This window comes from Copidosoma floridanum, unplaced genomic scaffold (genome assembly GCF_036245765.1).
Source record: "Copidosoma floridanum isolate Cflo_tuat_1 unplaced genomic scaffold, Cflo_Japanese_pri ptg000040l, whole genome shotgun sequence".
In the NCBI taxonomy this organism is placed as follows: Eukaryota; Metazoa; Arthropoda; class Insecta; order Hymenoptera; family Encyrtidae; genus Copidosoma; species Copidosoma floridanum.
Window position 1 is genome coordinate 30485 of NW_028321917.1, and position 12076 is coordinate 42560.

At 41.4% G+C, this 12076-nt stretch overlaps 1 protein-coding gene across 2 annotated transcripts in view; it reads left to right on the forward strand.

The window, feature by feature from the left end:
• The first annotated feature begins 10333 nt into the window (after positions 1-10333).
• Positions 10334-12076, forward strand: part of Chpf (Chondroitin polymerizing factor) — a 172082-nt gene continuing 170339 nt past the window's right edge. For both annotated transcript variants that reach the window (XM_089597907.1, XM_089597908.1), the window contains exon 1: positions 10334-11181. In XM_089597907.1, the coding sequence (XP_089454033.1) occupies positions 10506-11181 (676 nt within the window). In that variant the 5' untranslated portion in view covers positions 10334-10505. The remainder of the gene's footprint in view (positions 11182-12076) is intronic.

Here is a 12076-nt window from a genome sequence, read left to right on the forward strand (position 1 = left end):
TTTTTTCATTTTTCAAAAAATGACAAGCTCGACGCAATTAGTATATTATTTTGCTTTATTAATAAACGAGCGCCTTTATCCCAATAATCCAGTGCGCTTAATTGTTCTTCACTTTTATGATAAGTGAAATTATTGAATAATAAATAAAGGCATTCACCACAACGACACAGTACACTCAAATATTTTTTGTACTAAGTAATATTATTTACTAATATACTGAACATCTTCACGCGAACGATCCATTGCACTGATATCTTTATTTGTTAATTTATATTTTTTCACCATTAATACATAGCTTAACGGCAATAATACGATAAAGCTTAAATTAAATCTCAAGTTTCGAAACTTTACGATAAACATATGTAACTTTTAGTCTCATGATACCCTAAGCGTTAATACCTCAGGTGGCTAGAGCAGGAGGGTGTATTTTAGTTTTGCGGCTCCGGGTTATAATCTCACTTGGAGCCATTTTTTTTTATTTTTTTATTCCAACATTACTTTAAATGTTTCATACTTTTTTTTTTATGATTACTTACGTATTTTGTTTTATCAATAACTAAAAAGATTGTAACTACATATTTCCCAAAAAAAATTTCTGTAAACTGAAAACAGTCCATCCGCCATTGTAGGGGATCAAACTGGAGTGTAGCAGGAATATAGGTTTGTGAATTAATTCGGGCACAGAAACAGATGATGTAAAAAAGTTTTATTTAAAGTATAACAAAGGTGATACAAAAGTAAGTAAGTGTATGTATGCGCGGCGGCACGTCCGGATCGCATTAAAGTGAAGCGTGGCCTGGCTTAGCCGTGTGCCTATGGGGCTCGCGTGAGTAGGCTGCTGCTCTCTTTACAGCTATATATATGGTATATATATATATTGTATTATAGTGCTTTACGTCCGGCTCCTATAAAGGGCACTACACAGGGCACTTAGCACTTGAGAGAAGGAAGAGAAGAGGGATAGGAGGCCTCCCATTACTGGGAGGGGGGTAGGGGGAAATTATGCAATTTTTGCTGCGAGAAGGTCGCCTAAAACCCTTCTCGAGGAGCATTGCGTGGTGAAAAAGCACATGTGAGACTCACAGAGGTACTTGCCCGAAAGTCGCACTATGGCCGGGAATCGAACCACGGTCTCCCGTGTGCCAATCCACGACCTAGCCGATCGCGCGCTTCAGCTATATATATATATATATATATTGTTGTGTATGTTCGCACATCTATATGTATATCAACCTAGCATAGTAGCATACACGACATGCGTGCGCTGCCGCTGGCCACCAGCGATAGTCATATATCGTTGTATGGAACAGCGCGGCCGATCAGATTAGTGTGAATCGCCAAGCGAACATATCTCGATCCGCCGACTCTGATGTAACTTGACTGAATAAAAACCTTATAACATACCTAGTGCCTACTCTCATTATTGCCGTTGGGATACATATATTACAGTGGCGACGACGATAAAACAGTGACGCGTACAGTTTAGTAGTGCGAAGTAGCGCAAACCGTGAGTAAGATTAGGAAACTCGAACGTGGCAAACCTAAGAAAGATGTACAGGGACAAACCCCTCGAAAAATTGTCAAAAAAGGAGTGGGAAGAGTTCATTTCCGAAGTGTTACAACAGAAAGAAGGAAATGAGAGTAAGAGTAGGCAGCTCCAGGAAGCAGAAAGGCGAATGGAAGCAGCAAAACAACTGACGCAGTTAGCAAGGTCAAAGGCGACAGAACACGAGCAACAAACAGTGTCGAATACGATCGTGAGAGGGACGATCGGAATTATAAACGAATTTTCCACAAATGACAACTGGTTGCAGTGGTTAGAGCGTTTTGAACAGTACTGCAACATCAACGAAGTACACCCAGTGAAACAAGTGCCATTGTTTTTAACACTTCTGGGAACAGAATTAAGCATACAGCCTTCTGCGGAATTTTTGCGCGCCCACGCTGCCAATGTCGTTACCCCTACCAAAATTAGCACAAATTATGAGGGATCACTTGCACCCCACACCTTGCGTAATTATTGAAAGTTATAAATTCAAAGAGTGTAAGCAACAGGCGGGACAAGATATCAAATCGAATGTAGCGACATTAAAACAGAGCGCAACTTGTTGTGAATTCGGTGCAAGCTTAGAAGACAACTTACGTGACCAACTCGTGTGGGGTGTCGCAAGTGAAGCCATCAAGAAAAGACTGTTGAGGGAGAAGGAATTGTCATACGTTAAAGCATGTGAAATCGCGCTATCCATGGAGACAGCAAGCCGAGACGTAGCAGCCATGCAGACAAAGTTAGAAATGGACAGCGTTCACTATATCAAGGAGAAGGCGATGGGAAGCGAGACAAAGGGAGGACAACGGAGAGTGGTCGAGTGCTTTTGCTGCGGCAGGAGTGATCATCGCAAAGTAGATTGCCAGTTCAAGGAGTATAAATGCAGGAAGTGCGGGGAAACGGGGCACTTGCAGGTTTGGTGCAAACAAACAAGTTAAGCGAAAGGGGGTAAAAAAGGAAAAGAACAGGCGGGAAAACCAGGCGAAAGGACGAATTACATAGAAGAAGAAGAAGAAGAAGAAGAAGAAGTGGACTCGCTGACAAGGTGTTTAATTCTATTTTTTCAGTACGGGACGAGTGTAGTGGAGAAAAGAACCGAGCGACATTACGGGCCACCATAGTAGTAGAAGGAGAACTATTGCACGGCGAAATCGATACGGGCTCCCCAGTAACAGCGATTTCTGAGAAAACATACCGCGAGCGAGGTGAGTTGTGTAAGCTGCCGTTGACCAAGACAAAGCGTGTCTTTAAAACGTACCATGAGCAGCGACTGATTCCGTTGGGCGTTATTTATGTAAATGCGTGTTACGTAGAAAAGAGCTGCGAGCTCGAATTGTTTGTCATACCGCGGCAATACTGAGACACCAATAATAGGTCGGGAATGGCTGCGTGCGTTGGCTATAATGAACGAAGATAAAAATGGGAATGTAAGAATGTGTGTTAATTCACTTCGTGAGAGCGAGAACACGATGGATGTAGTAAGGAAGTTCGGGGCGGTGTTTACTAAGAGCATAGGATATAGAGGGGGAAAATTCACGCTACGCCTTAAACCAGAGGCTGTGCCCGCGTATTGTAAGGTGCGTGCAGTAGGGTTCGCCATGCGTGACAAATTAGGGGCTGAAATTACTAGGTTAGAATCGGAAAAAATAATTGAACCAGTCCGGAGTAGCGAATGGGCCACACCGGTGGTAGCAGTTTTGAAAACAAACGGTCAAATTCGCTTGTGTGGAGACTACAAGATCTCATTGAACCCACAATTAAAGGTTGATAAATACCCAATTCCGCGAGTGGCAGAATTAATAGCAAAGTTATAAGGGGGAAAAGTTTTTTCAAAGCTAGATTTAACTCATGCGTATTAGCAAATGGAACTGGGGGAAGAATCTAAAAAGCTAACCACCATAACGACTCATAAAGGGCTTTTTAGATATAACAGGCTACCGTATGGGGTTGCATCCGCTCCAGGATTGTTTCAAAGAGAGATAGAAAAAATTCTGCAAAATATAGACGGAGTAACAATGTGTTTCGACGACGTATTTATCACGGGAAGAAATAGGGAAGAGCACGATGCAAGATTGCAGGAAGTTTGAAAGCGATTTTTAATAAATAGGTTGACCGTAAAAGCGGAAAAATGTAAAATCGCTCGGAAATAAATACAGTTTCTTGGATTTATGCTGGACAGTCAGGGGTTGCATGTCGATCCAGAGAAAGTAAAAGCAATCGTGAACATACAAGCGCCCACAGACGTAAAGTAACTGTAATCTTTCATCGGGGCTCTAACCTACAATTCCAAATTTATAAAAAAATTTGCGAACATCATGAGCCCGCTGTACGAGCCATTGAGGAAAAACGTGGAATGGCAATGGACTCCCCAGAAAGAAAAAGCATTTGTTGACGCTAAAAAGGCATTAAAGTCCCCCGAAGTTTTGATGCACTATAGTTCAGAACTGCCAATTAAAGTGACGTGTGATGCGTTACCGTACGGTCTGGGAGCCGTACTCTTTCACGCTTTACCATCGGGGGAAAAAAAACCAGTAGCGTTCGCGTCTAGAGTCCTAAGTCAGGTGGAAAGGAATTATTCACAACTCGACCGCGAAGCGCTAGCGTTAGTATTTGGTATTAAATCATTTCACCAGTACATATACGGCCGAAGCTTCACTCTTGAAACCGATCACAAGCCGCTGTCGTACATTTTCGGGAAAAATAAAGGTATTCCGACGATGTCAGCAAGTAGGATGCAACGCTGGGCCAACTTCTTGTTCACGATACGACTTTGAAATTAAGCATATTAAAAGGACAGCAAACGGACCAGCAGATGCACTATCGCGAGTTTTAGTAATAGATTAAGTCCAAGCAAGAACTTGAGGACAAAGAGGAATACAGTTATTTAAATTTTATTTGTAATGAGTCAAAATTAATTGATTTTAATAGTTTTAAGCGCGAAACAACGAACGATGGCACCTTGAATTAAGTTCGTAAGTTTTTGGCCCAAGGCTGGACCACAAAAGTTCTCGAAGACCTGCAACCGTACGAAAATAGGGAGTTAGAGTTGACTATTGAAAACGACTGTATTTTTTTGGGACACCGAATCATAGTACCGTCGATACTTATACCGGAAATCCTCAGGGAACTCCACAGTATCCACTTAGGGGTGGTTAAAATGAAGGCGCTCGCCCGGTCGTTCGTGTGGTGGCCGGGAATCGATAAAGACATTTAACGAACAGTAAAGTCATGTGACGCGTGCTTGACATTCAATAGCAACTCACCGCGCGCGGCCTTGCACGTATGGGAGTGGCCGAGCGCACCGGGCCAACGCATTCACATAGATTTCTGCGGTCCGATGGATAAATACATGTATATAGTCATAACGGATGCCCATTCTCAGTGGATAGACGTGCGCAAACTGACAAATATCACGGCAACCACGACTATTAAAGTTCTGAAAGAATACATCAGCGTATGGGGGTTGCCGGAGATAATTGTGAGTGATGATGATCTAACTCTTACGTCGGAAGAGTTTCAAACCTTCTTAAGCAGGTATAACATCAAACATTATAGAACCGCGCCATACCACCCGGCGTCTAACGGCGCGGCAGAAAATGCGGTAAAAACGTTTAAAGAGAAATTTAAATTGTTGATCAAGGAAATGCCGCGACATGACGCCTTACATAAGTACTTATTACTCCATTATCGTTCTATACTGCATTGTACTACGGACCGCACAACAGCGTCATTACAGTTAGGCAGAACGAGATTGAGCGCTATTGACGTGACTAGATTAAATTTTCATTACGATAAAGGCTTTATACGTAACCTGATTGTTATGACCATAGAGGTATAAGAATAGAGGAGAAAAGGGAGCGTGATATGCGACAGCAGAATTCGCTACGTAACGGGGCATCTATCTTTGTCTGGCAGTTATGTTATTGGTCAAGTCCTACATGAGATTGAATCGACTGTAGGATTCAGGACGAAGAAGTAGCCAATAACGTAGCTTTGGCAACAAGGACAGATGCCCCGTTACACTTGATTATGCTGTCGCTGCCGCTAATGGGCTAGTATAGCGCTTTTCCCCTCTATTCTTATACCTCTATGGTTATGACTTCAGCTACTTGTATGTACATACAAATACCCCCCCCCCCCTATCTTCACCCAAAACTTACTGAATGAAACACCGCAGTGTGTTGACACGTAGTGTAAAACGTTTGAGCGAAAGTTGAGTGCAGCCAACAGAGGCAAAAGCGGTATTTCGCAGGCATTCGTAGACAAGCTTTTGATATAAATAATGTAGTAATGGCCAAGGATGTTATCGCGAACCGATGGCGCAATGCCACGGTTCTGGACAAGATTAGTCCAGCGACATATCACGTCAAACTCGACGAGGGCAAAGTGTGGAAGCGCCATGTAGACCAATTGCGTCCGCGTGAAGTAGATAGGGAAAAACCATGTGTGTCGATAGAAACCATGTGCCGGGCCAGTTCCATGTAATGAGCCCGAGTGAGCGTAAGAAACATGTAACGCCGACACCAACAGTAATGTTAAGCGCTGGACAGGCTAACGTGATAGTCCCAAAGAAACCTGATCCAGATGGAAAGAAACGATGGAGATTGGTTATTGATTTTTGGGCCTTGAACGAAAAAACCATTGCAACCGCGTATTTATTACCTAATATAACCGAAATTTTGGATCAATTGGGAGGCTGTTAATATTTCTCCACCCTTGACCTGGCCTCTGGCTTTCATCAGGTACCCATCGATCCAAGCAATGCACCAAAAATTGCCTTCTCCACCCCATTTCAACACCTACAGTTTAAAAGTATGTCAATGGGCCTTAAGGAAGCCCCGGTGACCTTTCAAGCTCTAGTGGATAAAATATTGTGTAGACTTCAGGGCGTTGAATTATTTGTATTCATGGATGATATTGTAATCTATGGTGTTTCACTCCAAGAGCATGGCGAAAAGGCAAAACGATTATTAGGCCGATTAAAGACCGCAGGATTAATCCTGCAACCAAACAAATGTTTATTTTTAAGAAAAGAGGTAGCTTATTTAGGTCATATTATTTCATAGAAGGGAGTCAGGCCAGACCCCGATAAGGTTCGTGCGGTGGCTGAATTTCCTACACCCAAAACCGTGAAAAATATTAAACAGTTTTTGGAATAAATAGGGTATTACCGACGTTTTATCCCAGAATTTTCTAAACTAGCCAAACATTTAACTTGATTATTAAAAAAGGACATTGCCTTCATTTGGTCATAAGCTCAGGTAAAAGCCTTCGAAAATTTTAGGAATATTTTATGCACTTAACCCCTCATGCAATATCCCGACTTCACAAAACCTTTTGTCGTGACAACGGACACCTGTGACTTTGCTTTGGGAGCCATTTTAAGCTAAGATTAATCTTTTCACTCTTTGTAAAATATCAGGCTACAGATATACCTTCCGTAGTATCTATTATTAATTGTTTAAAATGACTAAGAGACGCCTTGATAAAATTTAAAATCGCAACCGTAAGTTTAGCCAAGATAGGAGATAGATTAGGCAAACTGCATTATAGAACATCCGTTAAAAAATGACTGGGATCAAGAGAACATAATGACCATAATAACCGCTGAAGTTACCACTCCCCTTCATGACAACAGACTAGGGATAATAAGCGAAGCTCATGACTGTCTCATTGGAATATCAAAAACCTACAATAGAATATACGAAAAATATTTTTGGGATGGGATGAAAGAAGATATATCTAAGTACGTACAAACATGCATAAAATACCAAAAAAAAAAGGTTAGTTGGCGTCAAAATAAAACTCCCTATGACTATCACTACTAATCCTGAGAAAGCCTTTAAAGTGATTGAAATGGGCATAGTAGGTAGACTCCCCATCACAGCCATCGGGAATTAATAAATAATTACGATATATGCAAAATTAAAAAGCAAGACAAACATGCGTAGAAAATATAATAAGATGTCGGTCAGCAGATTTTTGCGTCATACCTTAAAAGCGCGAATCACGTATACATGTTCGCATTTTTTCCGAGGGGTAAGCTGTAAGGAGCCAGCTCTGTGTATTATCTATCCAAGGGTGTATTGTTCTGACATATATAGGTATACGGGGTTCTAACAACAATAGCGCTACCGACCGTACCGACCTCAGGAGTCGAGCGATGTGCACCAAAATTAAAATGCTGTTTTATTACAGAATATCAATAACAGTTACAATGACAATGACAATAATGATAATAATAATAAGAAATAATATCGAATGGTACTAGATGACTTTAATACATATTAATTAATAGAAAACGAGCTATACGAAAACACCCTTATCATTACAATTGTGTTGGGTCTTTAGGAGACGATATTTTGATCTATTTGTTTCAGAAGGAACCATCAATGCAAATATAAAACTCTGACTTATTCACCTTTTTGCACACGCTTTCCAGCAAAGCCATAAGCTCTCGTGCAAGCTCTAACTCATTCGCATACTTGCACGAAGCCTTAAACTCTCACACAAGCTTTGACTCATGCACGTACAACCTTCCCAAAGTCATAAACCCTCGTGCGAGCTCTGGAGCCGTACCATATAACTTTTTTTAGCTTCGCGGACCTATGTTATAACATAGGCCGATGTACAGAAAAATAGTTATATGGTACGGCTCCTGACTCGCTCGCATTTCTGCACGTACTTTCCTAGAAGCCCTCACGCAAGCTTTGACTCAGTCACATTCCTTTACGTTCCTTTCAAGAAGCCGCAAAGCCCTCGGCGAGGGCCCCTCGCACAAGCCCTGACGCATTCACATTCCCTTCGCTATACCCGCACCCTTAGAATTTTTATACAGCTATAGGTTGACTCAGCATCGCACCCAGTCTATCCAAGTCAACAAGGTGCGGCCCGCACCCCAACGAAATCACGCAAACTTCCAAGCTGACGCATAGTCCCCAGGACCCATACGATCTGCAGAGCCAACACGCGAGACACACATCATCGGACCCGGAAAAGCGTATGAAAGGGACGGACACTAGGAGGCAGGGAGATAGTCGAACTTTAAGGCCAGACTGCTGTAGAGCTTGCGACGCTCAGTTCGGCGCTCCCCTACAAACCAAAAGGCACGTACGCCTCTGTAATTCTGTATACGTTCTACGCTTAGCCAGGGTAGTCCCAAAGTCAAAAACGATTTCCTAGGCCCAGCTTCATAACCTAGACATTGTCTCCACGAAATCTTGGAGAAGAGCTTCCCATCAAGGGACCCAAGAACAGCCGAGTACTAGGAGCTCACAAGCACCCAGAGACCAACTTCGAGAGCAGTAGAGACCTTCCTGACCGTGGCCTGGCACTTTCGTGCCTCACCGGGTAACGAACCTGCACGAACAACTCCATCTGTTGGACGAAGAACGTTATCAACACTATCGTGCTCCACGCTCAAGGACCAGGTCATATTGTCATAACGCAGCCAGTAGTATACAGTTCCGGCCAGATTTGGGAATTCTCTAGGACCCAAGCTCTCTGACGTGGGAAATCACTAGATCAAAAAAAAAATAGTACGGAAGGTGACACGCGCGAGATTCAAATAAGGTCCAATAACACAAGCGCCTATCACCCAATAACCCAGGGCGCTTACTGGCCACTCTTTTAAATAAATAATTATTAGTAAATAACACAAGCGCCCATCACCTGATGACCCAGGGTGCTTGCTGGCCACTCTTTTAAACAAATAATTATTAATAAATAACACAAGCGCCTATCATCTGATGACCCGGGGCGCTTACTGGCCACTCAGTTAAATAAATAATTATTATAATAACACAAGAGCCTATCACCTGATGACCCGGGGCGCTTACTGGCCACTCTGTTAAATAAATAGTTGTTAATAACACAAGCGCCTATCACCTAATAACCCGGGGTACTTACTGGCTACTATTGAATACTAAATTATCAAGTAATTACAAGAGCGCCAATTGAAAAGATCTTTGTCGTACTAGATAAGCAATCAAAATTGTGATATGTTTAATATGTTATCGATCAACTTTTTATCATTTAATAGTGTTGCAAATAAGTGTCCTGGATCATCAGGAAGAAGGTGCTTGACATATTTATGAATAATTATTGTGTTATTTTTTCATAATTATTTATCTAAAAGAGCGGCCAGTAAGCACCCTGGGTCGATCATCAGGTGATAGGCGCTTGAGTTATTTATTAATAATTATTTATTTAACAGAGTTGCCAGTAAGCGCCCTGGGTCATCAGGTGATAGGCGCTTGTGTTATTTATTAATAATTATTTATTTAAAAGAGCGGCCAGTAAGCGCCCTGGGTCATCAGATGATAGGCGCTTGTGTTATTTATTAATAATTATTTATTTAAAAGAGTGGCCAGTAAGCGCCCCGGGTTATTAGGTGATAGGCGCTTGAGTTATTAATAATTATTTATTTAACAGAGTGGCCAGTAAGCGCCCCGGGTTATTGGGTGATAGGCGCTTGTGTTATTAATAATTATTTATTTAACAGAGTTGCCAGTAAGCGCCCCGGGTTATTGGGTGATGGGCGCTTGTGTTATTGGACCTTATTTGAATCTCGCGCGTCACCTTCGGTACTATTTTTTTTTTGATCTAGTGATTTCCCACGTCAGAGAGGTTGGGTCCTAGAGAATTCCCAAATCTGGCCGGAACTATATATATCCCATCGCTGCAAATACACCATCTATATACCAAATACCAACTCTCTCTCTCTCTCTCTCAGTGTGCATTCATGTACTTCCATCAGTGTAAACCAATAACTTGCATATGTTTAGGGAGCTTAAGCCTTTTTCTTTGAATGGCAGCGTTTTTTATTCACGTTAAATGCCGTTATAAAAATAGAAGAGTGACCATTAAGTAAATTAAAGTTTAATTTGAATAGCAAGTATAGGGGTCTAATTACGTACGAGACCCCTGCTCTAATGTTAATGCAACATCAGTTGTAATAATGAATCCGATTGTCAGTATACTGCTAACTAACTGTCGCAGCAATGCTTACCTTTTTATTGGTATCTGCCTGGGGCTAAGTATTAGCTTGCTTTTCTTGCCCATCGACTTGTCCAGCTGTAGTGAAAACCTTGACAGTGGCTCTAATCCTCATTACTTGATACACTGTGCAAATAGTGTCAAAAACAATTTTCGGGTTAATGAATTCGAGCGAAAGATCAGCTCTTTGGCAAGCGAGCAGTTGAAGATTCCACAGCCACCTAACGTATTCGTCAGGCCAAGGTATTACTCTACCGAGCTTGGTATACGCAATAAACTTTTCGTTGGGGTACTGACAAGTCCGGAATATCTGTACAGTCGGGCAGTTACTATGAACCGGAGCTTAGCACATCTAGTGGACAAGGTGCGCTACTTCGTGTCCATAGCCGAAGGAACGAAGCCTAATGTCTCGCTACCTGGGATCGTTGGCTTCACAGACGCCCGTGTCATTCTTCAGCCCTTTCACGCGTTAAAGTATATAACGGACAGTTATCTCGAAGACTACGACTACTACTTTCTAGTTAAGGATGTTAGTTTTGTCAATGCTAGGAGATTAAGTGATTTAATTTACACTATTAGCGTCAGTCAGGATGTTTATCTCGGTGTTGCTAGTAATGACGAAAAGTATTGCTCTTTAGGTAAGGCTAATGCCACTTGTGGTGGGCTTGAAATTTTCTTTTTTTTTACACCGTTTAAGTGGAATGGTAATGTATAAAGATAGGAGCATAGCCCTGTGTAGTAAAGTGTTATCTTATACTTGCTACTATAAATGAGCTATAAGTATAAAATGAATACTCCTTTTATAAATGGGTTTTTTTTTTCTTTTTTTTTTTAAAACTTGATCGATATTAAGTTTAAAGGACACTAAGAGAAAATTAAGTAAGTATAAGGTGCCTGATTTTTTTTTAATGACTTAACTTAGTTCAGAGCAAACTGTAACACATTAGTTTGCAGGTAATCAAGTTTTGATAACCATGCTGACATTTTACATATAACATGTATTTGCATTCAATCCATAAATACGATTTAAAGACCTGCCCTCTTGGCTTGTCCCTTTTTAAAATACTTCAAGCTAACGTTATTTTAAATAATATTTGATACCGTTTTTACCTTACAGTTGTATAAATTTGATGTTTTCAAATTTTTTAATATTGAAAAAGAGTGCCAACTATAAATTGTTTTAAAGAAAGCTCGTAATTATATTATGATTTAAGAAATTTATAACGTAGGGTACTACCCAAGGAGAAAAAATTTCATTCTATTTGTTGGTAATAACTAGTTTAAACAAGGCAGTGAATACGTGCACTTGACCGTGGACCGTACACGGTACTCGGTACACGGAATACGGTGTCAAAAAAGTCGACCTACAAACAACCTCAAATACTCTCCTAGGGCCCCCCCCTTCCCCAACCAACGCCACCATACAGTTTCTAGGGGATTTTTGCGTTTCATCAGTTGGCTGCATCTACTGGCATATTAATATGTGTATACTCGACTGCTGCGCGCGCGCGCGCGCGTGCTGCAGCTGTAGCA